Source organism: Bos javanicus, chromosome 23 (assembly GCF_032452875.1).
Source record: "Bos javanicus breed banteng chromosome 23, ARS-OSU_banteng_1.0, whole genome shotgun sequence".
NCBI lineage: Eukaryota > Metazoa > Chordata > Mammalia > Artiodactyla > Bovidae > Bos > Bos javanicus.
Window position 1 is genome coordinate 10,477,073 of NC_083890.1, and position 22,518 is coordinate 10,499,590.

Consider the following 22,518-nt stretch of genomic DNA (forward strand, 5'->3'; position numbering starts at 1 on the left):
AAAAACTTAACATCATGGTGTCTGGTCCTACCACTTCATGGCAAATAGATGGGGAAACAATGGAATCAGTGACAGAGTTTATTTTCTTGGGCTCCAAAATCACTGCAGATGGTGATTGCAGCCATGAAATTAAAAGATGCTCCTGGGAAGAAAAGCTACGACAAACCCAGACAGCATATTAAAAAGCAGAGACATTACTTTGCCAACATAGGTCTGTATGGTTTTTCCAGTAGTCATGTATGGATGTGAGACATGGACCATAAAGAAGGCTGAGCACTGAAGAATTAGTGGTTTTGAACTGTGGTGTTGGAGAAGACTCTTGAGAGTCCCCTTGGACTGTAAGGTCAAACCAGTCAATCCTAAAAGGAATCAATCCTGAATATTCACTGGAAGGACTGAAGCTGAAGCTCCAATACTTTGGCCATCTGATGTGAAGAGCCAACTCATTGGAAAAGACCCTGATGCTGGGAAAGATTGAAGGCAGGAGGAGAAGGGGACGAAAGAGGATGAGACGGTTGGCATCACTGACTGGATGGACCTGAGATTGAGCAAGCTCTGGAGTTGATGGACAGGGAGCCTGGCATGCTGCTGTCCGTGGGGTTGAAAAGAGTTGGACAACAGAGAGTGAGTGAACAACAATGGGTTTTATGCAGGAAAATGACATGACCAGATCTGAAATTTTAAAGAATTTCCTTGGCAGCAGGGAGAACAACAGACTTGAAAGGGGAAGGAATAGGAACAAAGAGGCCAGCAAAGAGACCACAACAATGGGTTCAGCAAGGAATGATGAAGACTGGCAGGACGGACGAGCACACCCAAGAATTATACATGTTCACTGATGGGAGTTGTGTAAGAAATTTCTGGCTTGGATGGCAGGAAGAATGAGCTAGAAAGAAGGCAGTGGAAGCAAGAGAAGCTCCCTAAACAGTTTGTGCTGGTAAGAGGCCTTCCGGGTGGTAGTTTCTGATAAGCACTTGTTATGTGGTATCTAGAGTTCTGGGGAGATATTCTGGGCAGGATGGTCATTTTGAAGATCTCGCCACAAAAATGGCAGTTGAAGTCACAGTATGGGGGAAGTCATAGGAGTGAAAAGAAGGCAAAGGCACTGTTCTGAGGAGCCCCAGCACTTAGGCAGCAGCAGAACTACAAACGGGAAGTCAAAGAGGTGGAGCAGTTGTTTGTAAGTCAGCAGTGAGAGTGCCGCAGAGTGGTCAGGTAAATGGGGGCTGAAGAGAAGCCAGTGGACATGGCAGTTAGGACACCAGTGAGCAGAGGAATGCTTAAAAAAATCAGTAGCATGTTTTGCACATGGGTTAATTAATACTAACACATTTCATACAACTGGAAGAAGCCAGAAGAGGGAAATGGAGTTAACACTGAGAAGTGTTCTTTAGAAAGTAATACTTATTCGTAGCTCCATGCCTCCGTCACTGCAGGGGAACGTACCTGCTGCTGCTGCTAAGTCACTTCAGTCATGTCCGACTCTTAGCGACCCCATGGACTGCAGCCCACCAGGCTCCTCCATCCATGGGATTTTCCAGGCAAGAGTACTGGAGTGGGGTGCCATTGCCTTCTCTGAGGGGAGCATACCTACCAGCCTCCCAAATCCTGGCCTGCACTTTCCCCTCTGTTAAATCACTGCTACTTGTAAACATCTCTGAGAAGTGTCCTCAACCTTCCCAGGAACTCAGGGTTGGCTTAACAGTACTGTTACAGCAACACTAATACAGTAGTAACTTTATAGTTGATGCCACAATTCTGTTAAGCCAACTTGCTGGCTGGGAACGCTTTCCTCACACCGATCTGTGGTTCAGAACCACAGTGGGCTCCCTACTGCTCCCTCGAGTGCCTGGGATTGAGCTCTGTGTTTTATGGATGCTTAAGTATTATGTGGGCAAGAGGTTTGTCTCTGAAAATATGCCTGAAAAGCATCACAGAGCCTTGTTTTTAAGTCAGTGTTGGCTTTGATAAGACGATTCCAGGGAAATGTTTGCTAACTAGGAAAGGAAAAAACACCATTCACTGAATCCTTTTTGCATTCAATTAAAAACACCATTTGGGTAACACACAGAGGCCCAGGAGAGAGTAACAGAAGGTGATCCAGGAAATGTATTTTCCAAGGAAATGATTCAGAGAAAGAGTATTAGCAATCAGTGGCAGAGGATTCTTATGTTATATAGATGAGCACTAAAATTAGCCATCTGCTAGTCAGTGCCTATAATCCCAAAGGAATTTGCCTCTTTTAAAAGTAATTCTTAAATAGGTACTGAAGAAAATCCTGATGTACTCCTGAATCAAGGAGACTGAATGCATCAGTATTCAGTTTCACTTTAGTACGTGGTACAGTTAAGTTCTATTATTTTCTAACTCCCCGCTAAGAGACAGAACCCAGAGACAATGGTTCCCGACATTTCTTGAAACTCATGAGCCACAGGAAGACAACACATTCTGTTTAAGCTGCATTTAAACAGATGCCTCAATTTAAACAGATTCCCACCCTGCTTGGTCTTTGCCTGAGGCTCCTTTCCTGGACCCAGAGAAGGCTCCTCACATACGTGTCCCGAGCAGAGCCCTGCTCTGGTGGACATCAGGAGCTGAGGTGTCCATCTTGGCAGCTTGTGGGGAAAATGGGGCTGAGTTGTACAAAGGGCCCACCAGCTGACAGCACTTTCACCAGCAGGTCTCCCCTGGGCCTCACTACACTGAACTGCAGGAGCGCCCGCTGCCCTGAGACTGAGCCAGGTGCAAGGAGCAGGGGCATGGGGCCGACAGAAGACGTCTCTTCACACGATCTCTGGTTCAGAAGGGCGGGCTCCCATCTTCCCTGAGACAGTAAAGCATTCTGCCTAAAGATGGCGTTCGCTGTTGCAATGCTTTGCAGACAAAGGGGTTTAGAAGAAGCCACCAGCACTCTGCCTCTTGGTATTACAAGCCACATTTGCTTTAAAACACACAAATTTATGCAACTGTTTTCACACACTTTATTCAGAAGTTTAGAAGTTAAAATGTGGGCATCCCCCCAACCCCCGCCCTGCCAAGAAAAATCATCCCATGCCACTTTCCAACATACAGACTATCACCCTCCTGTTCTCATTACCCATGCTTACACACTCTTGCAAAACACATGGGGGTCAAGACCCCAACTATTTGGTAATCCAAAGAAACTACATAGTTACACAAAAGACTCTCACTTCCTTTTCACCAGCAAACCATGAATGAAAGAGTAAGGGGCAAACACATGATCTTCATCCAGAGTTAATATTTCCCTAAAATTCTTTTTCCTTCGTCTAAGTCATTAAAACCCAGAGGTTTCACTTACTACTGTCACTTTGATAATTTTTTTTTTTTCCTGAATGGCTAAGCTAGGACATACTTTCCTTTCATAGCTGATGTTTACAACCTCAAGACTGGCAGGAAGCAGTCTCCCAGTTGTGACTTGGCTACGACACTCTGCAATATGCAAAGTTATCACATGGGTGCAAATGACGCTTTAAGAGTCATCAAAAATTTTTAAAGCAGTAATGCATTAATATGGAGCCTCCACATTTTTCTGATGCAGCAGAAGTTCTCTAAAGGTGGTGGCAGCTGTGAAAGAAAAGGCACTTCGTGCTAAAATTCAGAGGGTCTCTCTTCAGAGACCACCCCAGCAGAGAGGCCTGGTCAGCCCAGGCCCGCAGGTGACCCTTTAGGGTGGAGAGGACCATCCCCCAGGAAGGCATCTGCAAAGGAAAAATTTGTAATCATGATTCCAAGGCAAGATGGTTACTTGAAGTTGGGAGAGGAGAAACACTGAGAATACAAATACGGCCGCACCAGGGACTGAGGCGTGAGCTGTACAAGCGTCTGCAGGCGGGCTCTGCACTGTGTACTGGGCTGGCTCCCTCCCCGCTCCAGGAGGTCCTAGAGACACAACAGGAGCAGCACCTTAGCCAAGAGGGTTCCCAGCCTCCTGCTCTGCCCAGGCTCCCCCTGCTGTGTTCTCAGGAAGGCGCTTAGGTCCTGTTGGCAGCACTTGTGGGTACTGCTGGTCCATGGCAATATCCAAGGGGATTTTCTGATACAGTCGTGAAGAGAAGGTGAGGATTTTCCACGTGATCTGAGCCTCCTTGGTGATGCCCAGCAGCCTTTGGGCCTTCTAAGAACAAAGATGGATCAAGCTGGCCTCCTCCATCAACACTCAGAAAAGCAGCAGGAGTATTTTAGATGGGCAGGAGCAAATAAATCAAAATGGACTGAGAGTCTTTATTCTAGTACCATAAATAAAGTGCACCATGATTGGAGGCTATAAAAAGCCACTTGCCAGAGGCTGAGGTCTGGGGAGAAACCACCATAACCACCCATTCAGAATGGCGGATCATTTCCTTCAGCCAGCATGCTGGCTGCTGACGCTCTTTATTGCTTTATTTCCTTTAGTACTATAAACTTTTAGCCGTAAAGAAAAAAAATACTTGGTGGGCTTGACAGGAAGCATGTCACAAAAACCCAGAACTGGCTGATAGTAAGTTTATGTTACAGTCTCAAAGTTGGATGATGGCTGTTTTTCCCCCTTCGTTCTGATGAACTTAGGAAAATTTGAGGTTTTTTAAAAACATCAGATTGGCTCATGATACTTCTAAAGAACAGGACAGCCATTCATGGCCAACACAGTAGAAACAGTTGTCTTTGTTCCACTGGTCATCAGATGTTATGGAAGAGAATCCACTCACTATCACCATGGTCACCATGTTGGTGGGTTCCATAAACTTTCTGGAAACTCTTTCAAAAGAGTATGTGAGAAGAAAACCATGATGTTGTACAAAGAACTCTGCTCGATTTAGGATCCCTTTTCAAGGAAAACTATTTTGCTGCTTTCATGTAGGAAGGTATCGCCCCCCGTGCAGTCAGGCCCTCAAAGCGCTTGTAGGTGTAATTGATGAAGACCCAGTCTTTGTTCTTGTAGTCTGTGTCAGGGTGATTACTTGTTGCCACTGGGAAAGAAACAGATGTCAGAGTTGATTCACAGCCTTACCCTGATGGACTACTCAGTACTGAAGACGTAACATTCTGGAGAACATTCTGCAGATTTTTTACATTTGCTTGCCTATGTTCCTTGAACCTCATATTTTTCACAATATTTTTAAAGTTTTATTTTCCAACTTCTGTCATTTCAGGTTACCTAACCTTTAATTTAATAAACAAGAGAGCAAATCTTTGTGGTTGAGCCGTCTGAATGTGGGCGTTTGTATTCACTTTCCATTTGGCAAGGTCTCACTTGCTGCCCAGCATTAACACTGGACATATACTTACAAAGAGCCTGAAGAACTGAAGTTCCTCTCCGTGTTCTATCTACCCTGATTTGTAAACATCACACCCAAATTTGGGGGACATAATGCACTGATAAGGCAGCCTGAGGTGGTGGTGGTATTACCTGTTGGCTTAAGAATATCAGATTCTGGAAACTCATCGAAGTTTGAGGTATCATCAATGCTTTTGATTTCAATAGATATTGCAGCAGGTCTCTCTCTGCCAAGAACAGACATTCCAAAAATTACTATGGTTAGTAATCATATGGGTCACAACTAAAGTCTGGGAAAGACCCCTGATCTGACTGACAGGGAAACTCTGTCCACTGACAGGCAGCCTTTATTTCCTTTGAAAAGCTATGACCACTGACAATCACACTAGCTGACTAAATCCAAACGAAACTGTGATGAAAAAATGTAACAATTATCCATAGCTAGGAAGAAAGACAAGAAAAATAAGGTGAAATTAAAATTCAAAGTTAGCATATTCCTGACAGCGTGCCCTGTCTGCTGAAAAGGGAAACTCAACCTCTACATGTCCCTTCGTGCAGGGCTCTGCCCTCTTCTACCAGAAGTGCCACCGAGTAGAGAGGCTAAAAGGTAAAGGTTACAAATCACAAACATGCAAATTAGGGACAATTATGAAACAGATACAACTTCATCTTCTGTTTAGCAATCAGGGAATGCTGGCTACAGCGGTGTGGGCAGAACACTGACAGCACTCTACGACCCACTCCCACGACAATTTCATGCTCCCCTGCCTCCCCCTCAACTCCTTTCTTCCTTCTCTACCCCCCAATAACAGCCTCCACCTGTGGGCACAGACTGTCCGGCTGGTGGCCCCCAACACTAGAGAGACTGGTGTGTCCGAGGTAAGAAGCAAGTGAAACACGATGCTCAGGCGGTCCTTTCACCATGGAATCCAAAGGTGTTTCACTTTGCAAACAACTGCTGGCTTCAACAAATCCTGTGGCACATGGCCGACAGGAAGTCCCAACTCCCAATCCTTAACAGGAATGAAAATCAGGACAAGACCCTGAATTTCTAAGAAGCTCTCTTCCCATACTTGGCATGCCAGTAATGGCTTCTAAATTAGTATTAAGCAAGCTATAGACTCAAATTATCCTAAAAGCTTTTATATGGATATACCTGATATGTTCCCAGTCAACACCTTCAAAAAAAGAATTATTTTTGATTTCCTCAACTCCAGGGGCTCCAATTCTATGTTCCCATTCACAGCAGAATCTGGAAAAGAGAGGCTTTTCAGCACACCTCAAGCAGTCTCCTCAGAAAAAGAAAAGGAATAACCTTCCCCTTTTTTAAAAAAAAGAGAGCAATGGGAGGAAGCAGAGGGCAGACCTAAGAAATGATGAAATTTCTTTAAAAAAAAAAAAAAAAAAAGGATTCATTCATCTCAAAAGGCCTAGGTGGGGGACAGGGGAAATGTTCTCTGATACCTCAAAATTAGATCCTTGGCTTTCTCAGAAATAGGAACTTCTGGAGGAAAAGTCAAAGTTTCTTTCCAGTTCATCACCTTCTTATATGTCTCTTGAGGGGTCTCAGAACAGAAAGGTGGGTAGCCTGTAATGAAAAGGGAACTTCGGAGCTTTCACATCCCAGAACTCTTGAATCTGAGTGAGATTATTCCACTTAATTTGATTCTAAAAGAATTTTAATGATCCTACGGTGTCCTTTCCTATGTGACATGGACAGGATTCCCACTCATCCCAGGAAACAACTAAACCAATTCTTCATTTCCCCCAAATCCAAAGTGAAGTTGTGCTTCTGACACCACTAGGGAGCCAGCTACTAGCTGGGGCTCAAGAGGAAGGACAGAAGCCGAGCTGTGGACACGGGGCTCCCTGGGCCCCAAGAGGGGAAAAAAAAGGATGCGGCACTAAGAAATAACCCCTTCCAGGAACATCCTTATCTGGGAAAAGTGACTCCACGCCTGAGAACTGCAGGGGAGAGGGCAGTCACAGCGTGTCGCTCCACCTGCCCCCCGCACGCATCACATCCGCCTCCACACGCACCCATCCCACGCTCCGGAGACAGCAGCCAGACGCTGCCACACCCACACCATCATTTACACGGACTCGCTCTGGGCCACCACAGACGGGGCTCTCCTAGTGCTCAGGCATATGGCACCCCCCCCCAGACGCGTCCCCCAAATACACAGATACACCAAGCAAGAGGGAGAGGGGTCAGAGCAGTCCATGCTTTGAAGGCTTTGAGAGAGAAGGGGGACAGCAAGTAAGAGTGCTTCTAATACTGCCCAGTGAAGGCTCTCTGAATACAGTGGGTGTTTAATAAATGCCAGTGAATGAAAGAGCTGCCAGATGGAGAGGATGGAAAAGTCAGAGAAAACCATGATAAATGATCAGCAAAGCCACGACAGGGTGCCCGTGAGCCCAAATACAGTGGGATTCATTCGATGACCCAGAATTTTCTACCCAGGAAACTTCATAGTAAAAGACATGGGGGGAGAAGTGCTCACTTAGGTACCCCAACTGAAACAGCCTTATCAACGCACGGCTCCTTCCTGACCCCAAAGAAAAAGTTCCCTGAAAGCACGCGACTTACCAATGAGCATTTCATACATGATCACCCCCAGCGACCACCAATCACAGAGCTTGTTGTACCCGGTCTGCATGAACACCTCAGGAGCAATGTAGTCAGGAGTGCCTACTGTGGAGAAGGCCTGAAACACGCACCACATGTCAGGGAGGCCTGGCAGGAAGGCGGACGCCCAGAGTTCTGTCCTAGAGACCAGAGGCTATGAGACCTCCTGGAGCTACCCACAGACTAAATAAGCAGGAAGGCCTCTCCACAGCACTTCCAAAATGAAAATAAAGCCTTGTCAGTGAAGTGAGAGGCCATTCACTCAAAGGCAGAGGTCAAGGGGATCTGTCAAGTATAATAGTACCATAACAGACTGAGTACCCAGTGTGTGCCAGGCTCTGATACTTTTATGCTTACGAGCCTATGACAAAACTCAGCAAAGAGGACTTTGTAGATAAAACTCTGACGCCCAAAACGGCTTTGCCTAAGGCCTCAGAACTAGTCAGGTGGTAGACCCCCGTATGGAAATTAAAGATAAAATCATAAACTATTGGTCAAAAGTTTATAAATATCTACTTACCAAACTGAAACATGTATGTAATAGTTCTTAGGCGGTTATTTTCTAAATTCAAATAATCTACTCTCTCACACCAGGACTGCAATACCAGGCAAAGTGCAGTCACAGCCTTCCTGTGCTCAGCATTTGAGGGCTTCCCAGTGGGGAAAGCTCAGATCTAAGTGCTTTCCATGTTATACAACTTGTAAAGTTAAAAGCCACAGCTGTGTGGTGTTTTAAAAAATATTATCAAACAGTGCAAATGTATAGAAAAAAAAAAAGCACAGAGAATACAACATCCATGTACCCATTACCTATATTAAAGAAAAGTTAATAACCTGTGGTATTTTTCTCTCGGGTCGTCTGTCTTTTTAAAAGAAACTATGTAAACAAGAAAAGTGAGACTCCTTCCCTCTTCACTGAAGTCATAACAACCTGAAGTTGCTGTGTTATGACTGTATAGAAATTTGCATAAATGACAAATTACTCCTTGCATATTTCAACTCTTAATAAGGGGCTTCATACTGTGCTGTATTATTCTACAAGACTACAACTTGCTTTCTCTCTTCCACATTATGACTTTGAGATTTACTCATGCGGCTCTTAGTTCACCCACTTCACTGCTGTGACATTATACAAGCGTCACAATGGTTTTATCCATTCTTCTGTAAATGGACACTTATGCTGCTTCCAGTGTTTCATTCTAACAAGTAACACCTGAATAAACATTCCTGTAACACCTCCTGGGCACTGGGAGTATTGCTGGGTCTTCCATTATGAGCATCTTCAACTCAATGAGACATCTTTCAGTTGTCCTCCAAGGTGGACAAGTTGTCCTCCTCTTTAAACATGCCTAGTGGGGATAGCTCTTAGCGATCCACTTTCACCAACACTTGGCTTTGCCAGACTTCCATTTTTTTACCTATCTGATGAATATGAAATAGGATCTTGCTGTTTTCATTTGCAAGATCTCTAGTAAGGCTGAGTGCATATTCATCTGTTAATCAGACATTCAGTTTTCTTTTTTTTTCGGTGAATTATTGTTCAGATCCTTTGACTATTAGCTTTTTTCCCAGTTGCATCACTTTTTATCATTGATTCATTGGAATTCTTTTTTAACTTAAAAAAAAACAAAACCTTTTTAGGCCTCACAGTTTGTGGAATCTTAGTTCCCCGACCAGGGATTGAACTCAGCCTGGCAGTGAAAGCTCAGAATCCTAACCACTGAACCGACATGGAATTCCATTCCTCTGATTTTAAAAAGTAATTTTGCCACAAGTCTCTCAAACTGAGATCTTAGTTTTGTTTTTGAGCTTTGTAAAAATGATATCATTCTACATGCAGTCTTCTCTTGCTACTTGATTTTTCCTCTATTTTGTTTTTAAATTTGAACCATGTTGTCACATGTGGCCGTTGTTCAATTATTTTCACTGCTAAACAATATTCTATTCCAGAATGTAACCATTTTCCTGTTGATGGACATGGTTATTTCTAGTTTTCTGCTATTATGAAAATGCAATAAAAATTCTTATGCATATCTCCTGGTTCAGAGGTGCAAGAGTTTCTCCAGGGCATCTGACTAAGGGTAAGTACGCACATGAACTGGAAGATGATTCCAAAGGAGTTTGGACCATGTGGCTTGCCTCTTATTTTGCTTATATTTTTCAATATACAAATTATTCTTCTTTAAAGTAGTAAAATACACTTATTCCTTCACAATTTATACTTAATTACCTGCATTATTTCTCAGTATGTTATTTAAGAAACTCTTCCTTACTGAAGTCATACACATATTGCCTTGTATTTTCTTCTAAAATTTGTAAAATTTTATTTTCCATCTATAATTTTTTTGTGTATATTGTAAGGTATGAATTCATTTTTTCCATATGAATAATTGTACATTGTTTTCTTTCAAATATGCATGTTAAATAACATAAATGCCACTTTTTTAATCTTTCAAGTTTGAAATATGGATTGGGCTTTCCCCAAGAAACGTTAGCATTTTAATTCTAATTATAAAAGTTAAGAAACTATAGAAACCTCTTCAAATTAGACTAAATATATTCCAGCAAAGCTGGATATTAAGTAAATCCTATTTGTCCGAAGATTTCCATTATAAAACTGAGATCTCTTGCTACAAAAAAAAGAACTTCAAGATACTAAGGTATAAAAAAAAAATCCTGGAGTTACAGGATGAGGGCAACAGCAGGTTCCAAACTGCTGTAACGTGCTCACCTGGGAGCCAGAGCCCCTCCCTGGGAGCCCATGCTCACTGCCCCACCTGTAAGTGCAGGTAAGCAGGGACCGGCCCCTGCCCAAACCTCTGCTTTCCACGCGGACGTGTCCTCCAATTTCAAGCTCTTAATACCTAAAATCTGTACTATTTTTTTTCCTTTTGTTGTCTAAGTGTTGTTTACAGTGTCAATTGCAGCTGTGCTAAAAAGTTTTGTTCACTGTTAAGAGTAATTTCAGATGTGTTGCAACTTACTATTTCATTTAGGATTTTAGGGGAAATAGCAATTTAATTTCTTTCTTAATCACTTCTGTAAATTTTACACTTTAAAAAATTAACTGACAAAGATTAGACGCATAGATGTACTTCAACTTTTACCTCTGTTTAATAAATAAATTAAGGTTGACTCATACCTTGTGGCTCAGTTGGTAAAGACTCCACCTGCAATACGGGAGCCCTGGGTTTGATTGATCCCTGGGTTGGGAAGAGCCCCTGGAGAAGGGAAAGGCTACCCACTCCAGTGTTCTGGCCTGGAGAATTCCATGGACTGTACGGACACAACTGAGAGACTTTCACTCATACCTACGTCCTAATCGGTTACTGGCCTAACAATCACCCAGGACCATGCTGGCACTACAAATATTAGAATGGAATTTAAGCAGCCAAAGATGAAGGTAAAGCCTCCACTTGTTTTCTGTGATTTTCAACAGACTGAAAAGTAACAGGCTGAAAAGTAACAGGCTGGGTGAACAACTACATATGTTAGGCTTACCCTAGAGCAATAAATTTATACTAAGCATTAACTTATATTAACCTTCCACTAGCAGAATGGGATCACTTACGAAAGGTCAAAAAAGCACAGGGTTAAATGACCTTTTGAAGACTGAATAACGGTAGCTTTATTTCCAAGTTATCAAGGAGGTAATATGAGGATGACCACTTCTGCTGTAGATAAAAAGGCAAGAACCTTAACCAGAGCATGAGAACCTAAGTTTATTCAAATTAAAGAACAGTAAATATTAAAGGTCATTTAACTCCAAATGTAGAACTTGTGGAACCTCCTTCCTTATAGACCTATAAGGCATTCCTAATAAGTTTGACATGACTCTCTGGTTTATGTCAAAGGGCATAAAGCTTCTCAGAGTATGAGGATAATTTAAGGTATTTAAGATTAATTACCCCCAAAATAAAAGTGGCCAAAGATTTAATCTTAGTTTGCCTTAAAAATTGCTTTTTAATCACAGAAGATTCCTTACCCTTTTGTTACCTTCCAAAACACAGATAAATATCAGTCTCCCAGTAATGGAGGAGCCACTGTCTAAGAAACAGTTTCTTAGGTAGAGGGTCTCAACTTTGCACAGCAGAATCACCTAGAGCCCTTTTAAAAAACCAGGTACCCAGACTACATACCCCAAACCAACTGCATCATAATCTCCTGGGGTGGGACCCAGGCCAGACATCAGTATGCTCTGAAGTTTCCCAGGTGATTCTGGTGAGCAGCCAAGGCTAAGACCTACCGCTCTGTGACAGACAATAGAGGCATCTGAAAAGATTTGTTCCCAATGTTCCCTAATCCTTAACAACCTATGTAAACGGTGCTTCAACCACCTATAAAATTTAAACATTTAAAGAGTATCAGAGTTCCTAAGAAGGCTATGATGTGATTAGGTATACCAAACTTTAGTATCCCCAAATTAATGTTAGAAAAGATATCAAACATTAGTCTCATTTACTATATTTCCAAAAATGTTTGGTTTAGGTTAATGCCTCTCCCAGGGCCTGGGTTTAACATAAAAATCATAATATTCAAAACATGGTCTTGAATGGACCTCAAATGAATCCAAAAAATGCAAGCCTTTCCTTTGATTCTTTCTTAATCCTAAGGCTTCCAACTTTCACATATGACTAACAGGTACTTACTAGCAACCTATTAAATGAATTATTAGAAATACCACAGAGAACCCTAATTCAGTGTTTTACTAAGGACTCTGGCCAAAACATAGTATTTGGCAAACCTGCCAAGTTACAACTGTGTACACCAACAAGCAGAAATGCCACAATTTCTAGAAACACACATGCATGATCCTCATTCCAAGTTAGTCACAGTTTTCCATCCTTGCCATTCTTGCTTTCTAATGACCCACTGCCAGTTTAGCTTTACTATTTTCAACTTGCTATTGGGTTTCTTGCAAAGCCTAATATGTAGGGATATACAGTCCTATTACATCTGGTCAATAATTTTCCAGTAACTAGACAATGGGATATGTGCATTGTAATTTATGAACCAATGGATCAGAATAAAAGTTTGCCTAGACAGAACATTTCAGTGGTAAATTTGCACTATTTAAATAAGTTCCACCATGTTACTGAGATAATGCAATAATGTTATTTATTTTTAAGCTTATGGGGCATAATTTTATGTGTATATACACGAATTATTAAAGTAAGCATTTCTCTTAAATTTCTCTCCAGTTTTTAATGACCAAGTTCTTCTTTCTGCAATAACATAGGAAAGGGTGGGGCAGGCGAACTAAGTGAATCACAAGTTTGAGAACCACAGCCTTGAAGTTCCCGGTAGATATTTGTACTTAGTTTCAGTTTGAGAGAACTCCACCTCAAATATAACCTTTTACCACCATAAACAGAGGGAAAAGGTAGAAGAGGAAGGAAAGCAGCTGTCACTAATGTAAAAGGTCAGAATGAGGTCATCCACTGAAAATGTCATGACCAAAACAACCTCATTTTATATCTGCCCTCCTTCAAAATACAACTTTTGGTGCTCCCAATGTGACAGGCCTCCCTTAAGGTAATTTAAAACAAGGAATAGGTAAGCTGCAAACATTTATCAAATGCAAATTTATGTGCATATTTCTAAACTGATTCATACTTGGTTTGTAGCATTTAAGAAGCCACAGATATTACTTACTAGCTGACGTCTATTTCTTTTCCAGGTTTCTGCTTTCCTTTTGGAATTCATGTTCTGAAAAGCTAAAAGTAGAGAAAACAAGTTCTAATAAGAAAAGTTCAGCAATGTTTACTACTTTTTTAGGCTCTGGTTCAAGCCACAGGAGACCCTCAAGTCTCGCTTTTCTCCCCACACACCAAGAACTCTGCATGATACATTTCCCACCAAATCCGTAAGCCCCAGTCAGAGGCGCTAAAGCATTGATTCAAAGCATCATGCAGAGAGTTTTAAGCCACACTTCTCTGGAGATAATATGACCAGAGAGGAGGACAGGCCTTAAACAGAATTACAAGGAACTGAATCAGAATTACGGGGAATTCAGTCTCAACAGAGAGAGGTGACGGTCCTCAAGTAGACCTAAAACATGCACAACTTTTCAAATTACTATCAAATTTCCAAGAGTAGTAACTCTTACATAATCAGAGACTTCTGTATATATTATACACTACAGACATAGCTTCCCAAGGATGAACTGTAATTTTACTACATAGTTTCAATGGTTTGGGGGTTTCCCGGGTGGCTCAGATGGTAAAGAATCTGCCCGCAATGCAGGAGACCTGGGTTCGATCCCCGGGTCAGGAAGATCCCCTGAAGAAGGGAATGGCAACCCACTCCAGTATTCTTGTCTGGAGAAGTCCATGAACACGGGAGCCTGGTAGGTTACAGTCCATGGGGTCACAGAGAGTTGGACACGACTGAGCGACTAACCCTTTCACTTTGACTTTTCAACAGTCTGACAGAGCGAAAGTAACTCGCTCTGTCACTGCAGAAAGAAGCACCAATGGTAAATCTAACCTGGAGTTGTTCCCAGGATTTTTTCCTCTACTACTTTTGTTTGCCTGCTCCTTGTTCATCCCTTGTAACCTTCTCAGGAGAGCTCCAAAGAATGCTTGTTGGGACATCTGCCTTAACACATTTGGTGGCCTTCATCTTCTCTCACCACACAGTACAAATCACAGGCAAACCTGGGGAGGTATTTTTATTCTCGAAAGACTTTAACTATGAGAATCTCCTACTCCATCCTGCATATTCTGGTTACCAGGGGGAATAGCTCTTCCAGGGATAAAAAGGCTACCATCACTGTTAACACTTACTGAAATCACTGGGGAGGCTGTGGTTCAGATTTCTATAAAATTCCGTCCTGTGTGCTTTTTTCAGTCCTGTGCAAAGGCCAAAGTCAGAAAGCTTCACATGGCCCTATGGAGAGGAAACAAGGGAAAGAACAGATGAACGTTCACGGATGTGGAAGAGAACATTATCCTCTCCAGCTCCGTGCATTACCCATTACGGCTCCACAACCAAAGGATGCTGCTGCTGCTTTTATTATGGGGAGAAATATATACTAGCAAATGAATTAAAGATCACTCCAAATCCTATTATACAAATATTATATGTTTTGGGTGTATCCACAGCATCTAATTTTACCTCTTGAACCACAGCATCTAATTTTACCTCTTGAACTACCTCAATCAATATTCTATGTTTCTTCAAAATTGTTTTTAACATCTATATAATAATCAAATGACTCAGTACATCATTGTCTACCTATCCCCACAATGCTACCTAATCCAATCTCAAGTCATGTGATTACAATAAGCATCGCAGTGCCAGAGAGGGCCCGTGTTCCCAACCCTAGTCAGGCATGATACAGAGGATGGTCTTTATAAAAGGCTGTCTGAGCAAGTCTTTATTCACATAGCTTTTTCTCCACTTGAATTATTTCACTGGGATAAATTCCAAGGAGTAAACTATTCCAAAGACAAAGGGAATCAACTTCACTGTACAGTTCTTGATAAGTGTTGCCATACTGTATTCCAATCGTTAAGTCTTTGACTTCATCATTCTCTTCAAAGAAAACTCACACCTCCTATGAGCCAGGCACCATGCCTTTAAATGTGTTGTCTCATTTATAATTCTTAAGCCACCTTTCATAGACTCAGAGTCATTAAACGACTTGCTGGTGAAATGGCAGCACCAAAGCCAGAAGTCAAAGCTCTTTCTCTCCAGACCAGGATTATTTAACCCCTCTCCAACCCCTGATCTCATCTAGAAAATGCGTATCATGGTATCTTCCTGGCATGAATGGTGAGAATTAAGCTTGTAAGGCTCCTTTCCTGGTTCTCTAAGGTAGAAGAGGGTGTTCTAGGGGTGGTGAGATTTTCCATTGCGGGACATTTGGTCCACACCAAAAAGTCCTTGGTATTTAGTTCTGTCTAAAATGGATGTTTTGGATTGGACCAAATTTCAAGGAACTTTTGTCATGAACCAAATGGCCATAGTCAGGACCAAATGTCCACCTACCAAAATTTTAGGTAGATAAGGAGGTAAAACCAAAACTAGGGGAGCAACTCTTGCTGCTGGGAGCAACTCTATACTGCTCAAGGTCACACAATCAGAAGTGATGTGGCCTAGGACTCAGCCCTGGTGACCTCCCCATCTGTGGTCTTTGGTCCCTAACATATAAACATCCCAGGGTACAAGGCTACAGAAGCCTTGCTTAAGAGTAGCTTTCTGTGTTGTTTTGGTTTTTTCAATCTCATTACGTTTGGCTGTGTGTGTGTGTGTGTGTGTGTATACACACGCAAGCACAAGCATAAAAGGTAAACTACCAAAGATGGCTTTGAGCCTACTAACCTGCTAGTTCCCTTTTAGATTTGCAAATAACCTGTTCTACAAGCCAAGGAAGTGTTTCACAGTTTTAATTACATGTTTTACCTAGACAACTCCAGAACAGTCTTAAAAAACAGTGCCTGGAGCAAATGCTCTTCAAACCTAGATTTTCAGAGAACTCTGTAGCACTTCTCAGTATGCAGCAGGAACTCAAAATGTCTACATTTTCACTTTTACAACCAATATGGCTAAACACATAAATGAGCCCTCTTCTACAAGTCTGGGCTGACATATTGTAGAGGGCATGTCTGCACCAAACAGGTGTCCCCAGTCCTCTTCAGCTAGACTGAGTCCCCAGCTCTTGGCCTTCAGTATGTTTGCTGGCCTTGAACACAGACTTAGCCTCCAGTGAAGCCAACACTAAGGCACTGGGTACCAAAAAAAAAAAAAAGGCACTGGGTACAGGACCAAGGCATCTGAACCCAAGACAACACAGAGCAGAGCTGCTACTTTATTAAAATATATCTGAGCTTAAGGACAGAAAAATAATCTCATACATGTTACCATTTTACTATTCACTTTGAGGACGCTAACGGTACATAAACTGGCACAGAGAGAAAGCTACTGAAGCTATTACACTAAAACAGTTGTTACTGGGACTCCCCTGGTGGTCCAGTGGTTAAGAGTCTGCCTACTAACGCAGGGGACACGAGCTCGATCCCTGGTCAGGGAGGATTCCACACGTCACGGCGCAGCTAAGCCCGTGTGCCACAGCTGCTAGGCCTGCATGCTGCAGCTGCTGAAGCCCGCCCGCATGGAGCCTGCGCTCAGCAAGGGGAGACGCCACACATCCCACAGGCTCCGTAAGAGGAGCCACCACAGGGAGACGCCCACACAGCCCAAGTGGCGAACAGACTCCACTTGCTGCAATTAGAGAAAGCCCGAGCACCCGGCACGGCCAAAAGTACTCTATTTATTTAAATAAAAAATAATTATAAAAAAATATTTTGAACAATGACATTACATTCTTCTTCTTTATAGCTCTCTGTATTATTCAAATTTTCTACTATGTTTGTATATTATTCTTATAATGAAGGAAAAAACTATTAACCAGAAGAAATTACTAGACAAATCTACTCTCGAAACAGAAAGATTAAGGTTTTCAAAGAAAGTAGACTAAAACTTCAGATTTTTTCCAAAGACTGTTATCAAAAGACAGTAAGAAAGGAAAATACCCTATGAATTAAATTTACTTTCCTACTTAAAAGAATTCAATCTAGAAAACAATTCTATGTACCAGAACACAACAATCTAGAATTTTAAAGCTGGAAGGAACTTTGGAGCGTTTCCCAATCCATATATTCACTTCATAGATGAGTCAGGTCCAGACGGTGGAGTAACTTGTCAAGCAGCATCAACAACACAGCAGCACAGGGATTCTCTTCTGATTTGCTGAGAGTTTAAGAATCAGGCAACTCAGTTCATGTGCATGTCCAAAGCTAACTACAAAGAGGCCATCAGGGAGGCTGAGCAGGACTCCGCTTTAAGCGCAGGGCACAGGGTCTGGAAGCTGAGCTTTGTGACAGCTTTCTGTTGCTGTCGCTGTAATTCCTAGTTCTAGGCTGGGATCCTCAGCAGAGGGGTTCTTGACAGGGGATGCGTTAGTGTAGTTAATCATATGAGAAGATGATCATCTTTGGCTTCACTACAAAATAACTTAAATCAATTTTATGCTTAATAATTTTTCAAAATGTTCTTTAAAAGAAAAATTCAAATTATGGAATTCATAAGCCTTTCTTACCTTAAAAAAAAAAGAAGAAAATACACCAGGGAGCTCACAGCTCCCCTACTGTGATTACGACAAGTCGCGCAGGGGTTAAGGCAGAGGCTGCTCAGACAGGTAGAGACACGCTGGTCAGCCTGCACACCTCACAGTACCTTGCTGTCCAGGAGAAGGTTGTCTGGTTTGATGTCTCTGTGGATGAAGCCAAGTTGGTGAATAGAGTCTATGGCTAATACTGTTTCTGCTATATAAAACTGAGTTTCCTCTTCTGTCAGCGTGTCTTTTTTCATCAACAGGGTCATCATGTCCCCTGGAAACAAGAAGGTACAAAGTACACACACGTACACACACAAACACACAAAACAATATGAGTAACAGCCAGTTTTCAGATATGTCCTCCCTACCTGCCACCATAAGGCGGTGCTAAATAGGCCTCTGCTGTGTCCCAGAGATGACCTACTATGGGCGGAAATGCCCAACATGAGCAGAAATGGTAAGCAGTTTCTAACACTTAAAAGATAAAATTTACAGCCACAGATGGCAAAACACTTTTACTAAGCTAACTGATGCTGACCCCTGAGCAATGATTTCCACTTTACTTTGGAGAGAGAAAGGAAATTTCTCCCACACTAAAATAATAAACCAATCAATCAATAAATTTGCTTAAGACAATTTTTTGGACTGGGCAAAGAGCTACTTTACTTTTCACTTGGCACAAATACCTACAAACTTCTCTAAGGCATTTCCACATTCTAACAATGGCTGTACTACAGTTATTAAACAGGCTGAGTGAAGTCAAAGTCACTCAGTCGTGTCCGACTCTTATAGTCCATGGAATTCTCTAGGCCAGAATACTGAAGTGGGTAGCCTTTCCCTTCTCCAGGGGATCTTCCCAACCCAGGAATCGAACCAGGGTCTCCTGCATTGCAGGTGGATTCTTTACCAACTGAGCTATCAAGGAAGCCTAAACAAAAATGTAAAAATCTGGGGAGGCTGTAAACAAGCTTTCCACTGTCTATTCACAGAACACTAGAACATATATAAAAAAGTAGGATTTAGGTAGCAAAGTGTTAGTCAACAAAAGCTGTTGTAAATATGAACAGTAAATGCTACAGACTAGGATGTGTAATAACTGCCTCCCAAACGTGCATGATGAACACCTCCCAAGACCAGTGGGGTTTTTTCTCCAGTGCTTATTTGTGGGTACAAAATGCTTTATGCAACTTTTACAACACAATGTCAGTATTTTAGCAGTAAAGTAACTTTGTTAGTTTTCTGCAAAGTCAAAATTTAAGTATTTCTGCTTAATACCATCAACATACAATGGTGAAAAAAAGATTGTGATCCAATTCAACAGTCAGACGAAAGCAAAGCAAATATGAATAAGCAGTTTAAAGGTAAAAGAAACAGGAAAGATTCAGTTCACATTGCACAGAAAGCCATTTATGTTAGAAAATGGAAAAGAGACAGAAACCTTGGATTTTAATAGTGTGTCATGCTGCTTATTTCTAACTTTTACCCTTGGGCAAAAATTAAGGCACTTATTAAGATGCTCCCAAAACTTGAAAAACATGATTTCCTAATCACTCCTGGCAGCCACACATTTAATCTGGAGGCACATCAGTGGGGCCAGCTCTGAGGTACCCGAGTGGCTGCAGCGCAGTGGCCCAGGAGAGCAGCCAGGGGCCTCACCTGTGTGAGCGTGCCCACATGATCAGAGCGCTCAGGCCAGAGGATCTGGGCTGTGCAGGCCAGCCCCACCGAGTGCAAAGGGCAGGGTCCAGGGGACACGGAAAGCTACGGAAGACGACGCACGTAAGGCTTGTGGAGACGCACGTCAAGGGGCTGGCTGGTTCCTGAGCTGGTTCTTACTCCTATTTATAACAACTGACATCTAAATGTTAAAAAGTTTCTCCTCATTCTGTCATATAGATTCTTTTCTAACCTTCATCAGCTGTTAATAAAAAGTACTGATGATCCTAGATCTAACTAAAGGTTGTCACCAGATCAAATATTATGCCACAATTAGATTAGCTTTGGTATAAAAGCAAAAAAAGAGAAAGTTTTCTTTTTTTTTTCTACCAGTGTGCTCACAGTTTATCTGCTCACTGGGAAACAGACTGTGTTCCCCAGAACAGACGTATGTTCTATTCTGGGTTTACTTTGAAGCTGTCTTACAAGATGCACATGCCAAGTTACCAAAAACTTTAAATTTCAGAAATAAGAAACAGATTGTGACTACTAATATATGTAATGAGAAATTCACTCTTTATAAGTTACAGGGGGGAAAAAAGTTGAAGCAAAGAATGTAATAGCTTCAATCTTGTCACTTGGGTAAACAGACTGACAGGACAGGCAAAGCTCCTAGTTTATTTCTATATATTTAAAAAGAAAATAAATATCCGTCTGAAATCCTGAGAATGAGAAGGTTACTTTTATGGCCCTAAAGGGGTAGAAAGGTACTCAGCACAGACAGATTACTGACCTCCTTTACAAACCTAAAAAGATACAGAAAGCAACTTTGTGAGCACGGTTAAAAGTAGAAAGGAGGGTTAATCCATGTAAGAGAGAAACCACAAAACAAAAAGGAAAAATGACCTTTCATCGTCAAGTAATTACCTCCAGGCAGGAACTCCATGATTAGGTAGAGGTTTAGCTTATCCTGAAAACTATAGAACATTTTCACAACCCACAAACTGTCTGCCTCCACTAGAATGTCACGCTCCGCACGAATGTGGCCAACCTGGAGGTACACGCATTGGATTAATGACAAGCCTTGCTCTGCTTTATCAGACTGCATATTTGCTTAAACAATTTAAATACTGTTGAGTATTAAATTGTGATGATGCAAAAGATACAGCTTATGCTTAGGCAAACCTACGAACTCAAAATTGACAACACTTGACTTGAAGGTATTCGGTGATGAAAACCTGAGTGATGAAAGGCTTGAAAATGGCAAAAATCAACGGCTTTAATGCAAATGGAAACTTTAACAGTGCTATAAAGTGAACCTCTTGATTAGTTAAAATTACCATTCTTTTCATATCTTTTTGTTCTAATAATTCTTTTTTGATCAAAGTAAGTCCCCAAGATGAGACTCTAAGCAAATCCTGTCTCAGGTCTTCAGAGACATCTGTGAAGACGGCACCTTGACAGTCCCAGATGCTGTGATGCCACAGTACGTGGTCACAGCTGTGCACACAGGAGGCACTCAGTTCTGACTGAACTGAAACATGACAACAGCTAAGAAGAGTTGTAGATTCATTTATGACACTGCCAGTTTTCTATTTGTACTGAAACATTTAGCTAAGGAGACCAAGCTAGGCCAAAGATTTGGGAGGATTACTTTATTAATTTATTATTATCAAGTTGACTTTATCTACTTTAAATATATAATAATAACCAAAACACTGCTGCATATCACCAAGTCACACCCCTTTTCTTCTTGTATAAGTGCTGTTAAGTTGCACGACGGGGTTGAATCAGATGTAAATTTATTACGACTCAGGCTGATCCTTGAGTAGAAGTTTTTATCTCAACATGTGCTCCAGGGTGGGACCTCCTACAATGTTTGGAGGTGAAGATATACCAAGTTCACAAACTGGCACTTCTACTGGCAAACTCAGCCCCTGGTGGTTGTTTTGTTTGATAGGATGTTCTGCATGCTTGCCTTAATGGAATGTCTTCAGCAAAGCCAGGCGCGCTCTATTCCATTCGGACACAGACCCCAGAGCCTTCTCTCCTGTCTTACACCTAACCTGCCTCATCTTTCCGTGCTCACTCCTATGGGCCTAAAACTCCTACTGAGTTTTCAGTTTCTACCAAAACTGTTTTCAAGGAAATTTTTAAGTAACTTCAGTGTTTTAGAAATTTTACATTTTTACATCTCTACTTATGGCATGAGGGTGGGAAAAATGGAAGAAGGTAACGGTGATAAGGAATGGTGCCATAAAACTAGGATGAAGCCCAGTGAAGATCTGAGGAAATGCTCACGGCACTTGCTGGCTCTGCCCCAGTCAGTTACCACACAAAGACTGCACGAAGCTGACTTCCCCGACCTGTTCCGTGGCTCCTGTGAAGGCCTCTGCCTACTGCAGGGACACACGGAAAGGACAGGTGTGACCACTGCTGCCTGTCACTCACCTTAGAAGGCAGGACCGTGACTGCAACATTCCTGGTTTGTCACAGGGAAAGCTGCAGGCACGGTGGCCACACCCTGCCCTTTTCTCCTGGGGCTGAGACAGCAAGTCAAGAACTCAAGGTCTAGGGGTGGAGTCAGGCGACTTTACGGGAGGGTGGGCTCTGGATTCCCTTTCCCCTGCTCCATAAACACTGAGTGGGGTGGGGATTATGTGCCAGCTGTGACCCAGGGCACTAGGAGAGCAGAGGGAACAATCTTTGGGTCCATCCTACCTCTACACGAGCATCACGACCAGAGGCTGTCCTTTCGCACAGGAAGAGAAATGGGAAGAGACTAGCTCAACACTGGTCTCTTATGCTCTAAAATTCATTTTCCAGGTAGCAGAA

General features: G+C 42.2%; 1 protein-coding gene across 4 annotated transcripts in view; it reads right to left on the reverse strand.

Annotated features, from left to right (window-relative positions):
* Nucleotides 1-2,967: 2,967 nt before the first annotated feature.
* The window catches only part of STK38 (serine/threonine kinase 38), a 41,595-nt gene continuing 22,044 nt past the window's right edge, over nt 2,968-22,518 (reverse strand). For all 4 annotated transcript variants that reach the window (XM_061398017.1, XM_061398018.1, XM_061398016.1 and 1 more), the window contains 9 exons: nt 20,611-20,734; nt 18,147-18,301; nt 14,693-14,795; nt 13,560-13,621; nt 7,866-7,983; nt 6,740-6,863; nt 6,432-6,527; nt 5,408-5,502; nt 2,968-4,967 (listed from right to left, as the gene is read on the reverse strand). In XM_061398017.1, coding sequence (XP_061254001.1) covers nt 4,837-4,967; nt 5,408-5,502; nt 6,432-6,527; nt 6,740-6,863; nt 7,866-7,983; nt 13,560-13,621; nt 14,693-14,795; nt 18,147-18,301; nt 20,611-20,734 — 1,008 coding nt within the window. In that variant the 3' untranslated portion in view covers nt 2,968-4,836. The remainder of the gene's footprint in view (nt 4,968-5,407; nt 5,503-6,431; nt 6,528-6,739; nt 6,864-7,865; nt 7,984-13,559; nt 13,622-14,692; nt 14,796-18,146; nt 18,302-20,610; nt 20,735-22,518) is intronic.